The sequence below is a fragment of the Panicum virgatum genome, chromosome 1N (genome assembly GCF_016808335.1).
Source record: "Panicum virgatum strain AP13 chromosome 1N, P.virgatum_v5, whole genome shotgun sequence".
Taxonomy (NCBI): domain Eukaryota; kingdom Viridiplantae; phylum Streptophyta; class Magnoliopsida; order Poales; family Poaceae; genus Panicum; species Panicum virgatum.
Window position 1 is genome coordinate 19,000,370 of NC_053145.1, and position 6,598 is coordinate 19,006,967.

General features: G+C 47.3%; 1 protein-coding gene across 1 annotated transcript; it reads left to right on the forward strand.

Annotated features, from left to right (window-relative positions):
• Window positions 1-5,270: 5,270 nt before the first annotated feature.
• LOC120653388 (protein ATAF2-like) lies at window positions 5,271-6,173 on the forward strand. The gene has a single exon (XM_039931145.1). It carries the CDS (start codon window positions 5,271-5,273, stop codon window positions 6,171-6,173), a length of 903 nt encoding a protein of 300 aa, XP_039787079.1.
• The last annotated feature ends 425 nt before the right edge of the window (window positions 6,174-6,598 follow it).

Consider the following 6,598-nt stretch of genomic DNA (forward strand, 5'->3'; position numbering starts at 1 on the left):
CCGACAACAGCTCCACTGATCACATCATCAGCGAGTTAGAGAAACTCTCCATGCGTGAGAAGTACAACGGTGGCGATCAGATCCACACCACAAGCGGTGCAGGTATGGCAATTAAGCATTTTGGTCAATCTACTATTATTACCCCTAGCAACAATCTTCAGTTAAAAAATATTCTGCATGTTCCTAAGGCATCAAAAAATCTTGTTTCAGTTCATCGATTTACTTCTGATAACTCTACCTACATGGAATTTCACCCCACCTATTTTTTGGTTAAGGATCAGGCAACCAAGAAAACTCTGCTTAAAGGTCGCTGTCATCGGGGGCTATATCCTTTTCCTTCACCACCAAAACAAGTCCTCACGGCATCTCGCCTGTCCCTATCTCGATGGCATGAACGACTAGGACATCCAGCTTCCCCAATCGTCTGTCGCATCATCAGCAACAATAGTCTTTCGTTTGCTTCAGAGTCCAATAATGAGCATGTGTGTGATGCTTGTCAACAAGCAAAGGCACACCAGTTGCCCTATCCTAAGTCAGTGAGTCAATCTAGTGCCCCTTTAGAACTTGTGTTCTCTGATGTGTGGGGTCAAGCTATCGAGTCTGTTGGCAGAAAACAGTATTATGTTAGTTTTATCGATGATTACAGCAAGTTTACATGGATCTACCTCATTAAATATAAGTTTGAAGTCTTTCAAAAGTTCCATGATTTTCAGAACCTAGTTGAAAGGCTATTTGATCGAAAAATAAAAGCCGTCTAAACTGATTGGGGTGGTGAATATCAAAGGCTTAGCTCCTTTTTTACTAAAATTGGCATCTCGCATCATGTTTCATGTCCTCATGCGCACCAACAAAATGGTGCCGCCGAGCGCAAACATCGACACATCGTTGAAGTTGGTCTAGCTCTTCTATCATGCATGTATGGTTACAAACAACTCCTGAAAACTTAAATGCACAAATAAAATTATTATAACAAAGATTGAATAAATAGGCAAAAATAATAATATCAAATGCACCGAGGCTTGCTTTCTTGGCCACTGCTAGCCTTTGGCTCTTCCGGACTTTGGCCCGGGTCTTCATCAAGTATAGTTAGATTCAACACAGCGCTCTCCGGAGTGGGATCGCTTGCGGGAACCATCTCGTAAACACCGTCGGATAAATTTACAGACTCAATATGAATGCAGAGGTGATCTTTGTTACAATATGACACACATTCATTTCTTTCATTCGCTATAGAGTTGTAATCCAACAAACATGTTATTTCAGTGATGAACTTGTTTAATTCACTTTACTAGGCAATCGTTTATTGAGTAGTTTAAGTATTTACTTTACTTCATAAAATAAACTGGGTGGTAGTTTTTAGTTTCTAGACTATATACGTATGGACAATTGCAAAAAATCAAAATTTTATACAATGCAGAATAGATACTCTAGAACTTGCAGTAAAAATTTCAGATATAACTAGTGAAGTATTTGGTCATGAAAAATGATTAAATTAGAACGTGATAGAATAAAACTAAATTTGTATTGAATGATATACAAGGTTTCTGGAGCTCAACATTTTACAAAAGTCAATACACATGACAGTCTAAGCACTGTAATTTTTCAAGAATTAAACTAGGCATATATTAGGAGAAATAAAATCGACAAGTCCTACATCAATATATCAAGATTAATTTCTACAGAGAGCTATATAAGGTTTCTGCATCTCAAATTTTACCAGAGTTTAGCCTACTCCTAAAGATGCTTAAATAAAAATATCAGCGACAATTTCCAGCAATACATTTAACAAGGAATATATCTAAATGAATTCATGCATAAATATTCGAGTGATAAACTATTAGGAAAAGCATTCAAAAATTATTACACAGGATCAGGATACACTTATTAAGTATAGGCGCCAATATCATGCGCAGATATGCAGTATTTTGAACAGAGCAAAATTAACAAATCTAGACATATAATAGCATGCATAAAATGTAACTCTAGTTCTGCTCAACAAATGGATCTCAAATTTTTCAGTATGGTTTATATGATCAACAGGGAGTATCACTAATTTTTTCAGATTTTTCTGAGCACAGGAACTATTTATTCCAATAAAGACCTACTTAACATGGATTAAATCAAATATATAGCTACACAGATTCAAAAGTTTCCAAACTTGCGCATTAGTGAGTATTTAGTAATATAAATTCAGGGAAAAATTTTTATGCATAGTACTCAAGTATTTCTACCAGAAACAATATAGGAACTATACTAGTAGATCTTGGAAAAAGTAAGTTTTCACCTAGTTAAAGAGATCCACTTGGGTTCAAATTTTTACCCTGTACTAGAAACAACATGAGACATTATCCAGCCAAAAAATCAGATAAAATTACTGATTACAACTCCTAAAACAATTATTTCCTAATTATTTTTGTATTTAACCTAGAGATAAAAATATCCAGAATTTGCCCATGGGTTCATGAACAAACTTGTAGATCTTCTTACATGGATTCCAGAACACTTGAGTTTGCAGTTTTCCCATTTTTCTATGATTTATTAGGCATTTTCAAAGTTCATTGAAATGGATTTACAAGTTTGTGCATCTTTTTCATTCTAGCCCCCACAATCTTGCATGGAGGACCCTAAAATTGTTTTTGTTATTGCAATGGGGTCCCTGGCCGAGAGGGCTTTGGGATTCCTGGCCGGATACTGGCGATGTCCGTCGCCGGCGGCGAGGGCAAAGGGGCGGAAAAGGATGGGGAGACCACGGCGAACCTTCTGGTGGGTAAGGGTGGGGTTGAGACAGCCGGAGGAGGCGGCTCGGCGGAGACCGTGCGCTGGCGGAGAAGGAAGCTCACTCCGGCGAGCTCCGGCCGGCGCGGCTGGGTCTAATAGCTCCACTTGGGCTCGATGAAGGTGAGAGGAACCTCGGCTGAGGCAATGCAAGGACGGAGGTGGTTCGACGGCGGCGGAGCAGAGCTCGCCGGTGAGAGAGGCAATGGCGAAGCGACGGAGTGTGGCGTTCGTGCATGATAGAGCACTGGGGCGGGTACTTATAGGCTGGAATGCTTCGTAGCGAAGCTAACGATGTCGGGGGAAGTCTCAACCGGCCGGGGATGGCTCGGCCATGAGCGACCGGTTGGCGATGGCGCTTGCGGGCGGCCGGGGTGTCGCGGCGGCGTGAGAGGAGACCAGGGGTGCGCGTCGGCCGGAGAAGCTGCCAGGGAGGAGCGGATTAGCGAAACCAGGGGTGGCAGGGAAACTTGGCCGGCCGCAGCTCCGTGTACGACATCCACCGGCGGCGTACGGCGCGCCGCAGAGAGGAAGGGGGAGAAACAGAGCACTCGGGACTTGTTTGCAATTTCCAAAATTTCTAGGGACCTTTCAATAAACTAAAATTTTCTCTATATTCCTGGCGTCAAATGAAAAACTTTGGATACCAATTTTGTTCCATTTTTCATGATCTACAACTTTTGTTTGAGGCACTTTTTCATTTGAGCTTTAGTTTTTAAACTATTTTGTAATTATCATCTTGCATTGAAGGGCCTCAAGATTTACACATTTTGAATTGATTTTGGCTGAAGTCACTATTAGGCACATATTACTAATGGGACCAAAATCATCCTACAATTATTTTTTGGTATCATGATTTGAGTTTGAATAAATGATTTGCTCCCTCACATGAGTTATTCAAAATTATGAGTTTGAATTTGAATTAACCTTTAGTACTTTAGTTAGCTTCTTACTCTCACATTTGTAATGATTTAATTTGATGTGTTTAATTGTGCCTTTTAAACACCTAGGGTGTAACATGTTTCTTGCAGCATCTCCTCCCCACCATTCTCCAGTTCCTGCACATACGCCCTCGTCGTTGTTGTTGCAGCAGCCATTGTTGTTCTTCATCATCCGAATGTTCTTGCACTCGCTGTTGCACATACACCTAGAGTAGAGCATGGACTCCCTGTTCTTCATCATCCGAATGTTCTTGCACTCGTCGTTGCTGTTGCTGTTGCTGCCACCGGCCCAAGTCAGCTGCATATTTAGGCCGCCCAGCAGGTACTCCTCATCCTCCTACTCCAATCGGCTCCTCTCCACATGCAGCTCGGAGCACTCCGCCTCCAATCCAGTGACTATCTCCACCTCCAATCCACGGCCTTGGCCCGCATTCGCACTGAGTGCACCACCTCCGCCTCGGCACGCTCGAGCGCCTCCCGCGTTGGCACGAGGCAGGTCCCCAGCGCCACGCACTCCACCTGCGCATCCCAGAGTAGTAGCGCGAGCAGCACCCGCGCTCCCTGCTATTCATGCCCTTGGCGCCATCATCCTTGTGCTAGCCGTGGATCACCAGCGTGTCATCCTCCACCATCACCTTCACCCCATCACACGCTAGTCATGGCATGCATGTCGAACCACATCATCACCTCCTTCTCGTCCTCCACGATGTCCCACGGCTGGCGCACCTCGCCGACCGCCGCTAGGGACCTCCGCATCGCCGCCGTCTCCGCCGGAACTACCATCGGCTCTTATACCATGTTGATTTTCTCAGAAGAACTCTAGAACTTCTCACACCAATCCTTGTCATGTAGTACATACATATACATTGTTATGGGCTGGGTCTATTACACATACATGGCCCAACTATAATCTACTCAAAATCTACTGCAATAAAGGCTAAGTACACTGGACAAACGTGAGGAAAAATATGATACCCTGGAATACTCCAAGGTGAAATGCTACAGCGGTGATTCTGTGCGCTTACAGAATATCTATTCTATCGGGCATAATAAACGCCAACAGCCGTAAGCAAAACATGTAGCAATGCTTGTTGTTTCCGACTTCTGCTTGCACTGCCGTTGCGCTTTTCCCGGGCGAGAAGCTGCTGAACAATCGGAAACAAACGTGAAACGTCGGGACCAAGTTTCCAGCATCCGGAATTGTTACAGCGACGGTCTCGGAATTCGGAATCCTGGGACGAACCGCATGGCAGTGGCAGGGCATCCGGCATCGTCGGCATTATAAAAGAGAGCCCACAGCCCCACACCAAGTAATAATAAATGCTTTCCCTTTCCATCGTTGGAGATCAAGTGCAGCCAGTCTCCAATCCATCGCTACAAGTACAACAGATTCCTAGCTCTCTCTCTCCCCTCCGACGATCTCTCCCGCTTCGATCAGTTCCAATCCAAGAACAACTTTCCCTTTCCATCGTTCGATCAAGCGCAGCCACTCCCATCGTTGCAACAGATTGATCCTGTCTTCCCTCCGACGATCCAAGAACAACTAACCAGACCATGTCGACCAAGGCCGCCACGGCCATCGGGCTGCCGCCCGGCCTCAACTTCCACCCCGACGACGACGAACTCATCGAGTTCTTCCTCCTGCCCACCGTCCGCGGCGAGCCAGCCTGGTTCCCGGGCGTCATCGTCATCGGCGACGACACCGCCGCCAACACGCTGCCCTGGAAGCTCCTGGAGCGCCACGGCCTGGCCGGCGACGATGAGGCCTACTTCTTCGTGCGCACCAAGGACGGCATAAAGGAAGCCGCCCGTCAGGATCGCTACTGCGCCGGCGGCGCGAGGTGGGTGTCGCAGAGGCCCGTGTTGGGCGCCTCGTGCATCGGCGGCGAGAGGATCGAGTGGAGAAGGATCAACCTGAACCTGCAGATGGGCCGCGGCAAGAGCAGCGGCGGCGGCGGCGGCAGCACTGGGTGGGTGATGCACGAGTACACGCTCACCGAGCCGGCGTGCCCGTTCCTCAAGATCTGCCACGTCTCCTTCTCCGGCCACGGCAAGGGTCGCAAGCGTGTTCCCGACGAGGAGTACTCCGACTGCTGCCGGACGGCCGAGCCCGCATCTAAGCGCGCTCGCGTCGACGTCGCCGCCGCCAACAGTGGTTCATCGACTTGTGTCTACGGATCTACAACGCCCATGATCGGTGACCCCAACGTGGCGCATGCTTCTGCAGGACAGCAAGAACACTCGCCGTCACCTTTTCCGATCTACCAAGGCATCTCAGCGATTTGTGGTTATGATTATGAACCGGCGCAAGTTACCGACGAGCAAATCCTGGAGTGGGGTAGTAGTTTCGCTAGTTTGCTGGCCGACGATGCAGTGCCGACAGCAGAGCAGCACAAGACCGACGAGCAGTTGATGAATCCAGGAAACCGTCGCCGCCGTAGCAGCAGAAAGCTCTGATGGCATCTCACCGAGCAATAATCAGCAGCAGCAGCAGCTTGACTCAGCGCTCTGCATGGAGGTCGAGGAACGACAAGAGATTCAAGAGGATCAGCTTCAGCTGGTGCAGAGCTCTACCACCGGGAGCTTCTTCCCTTACGCAGAATCAGCCGCTGACAGCAGCAGTTCAGGGATTTGTGGATATGATTATGAACCGGAGCAAGTTACTGACGAGCAAATCATGGAGTGGGCTAGTAGTTTGCTAGCCGACGATGCAGAGCCAGCACCAGAGCAGCACAAGATCGACGAGCAGTTGATGATCCAGGAAACCGTCGCCGGACCAGCAGAAAGCCCTGATGGCATCTCGTCGAGCAATCTACAGCTGCAGCTTGACGGCACCTACTTGCCAGCCGACGCAATGCCCTTGATGGAGATGGAGGAACGAC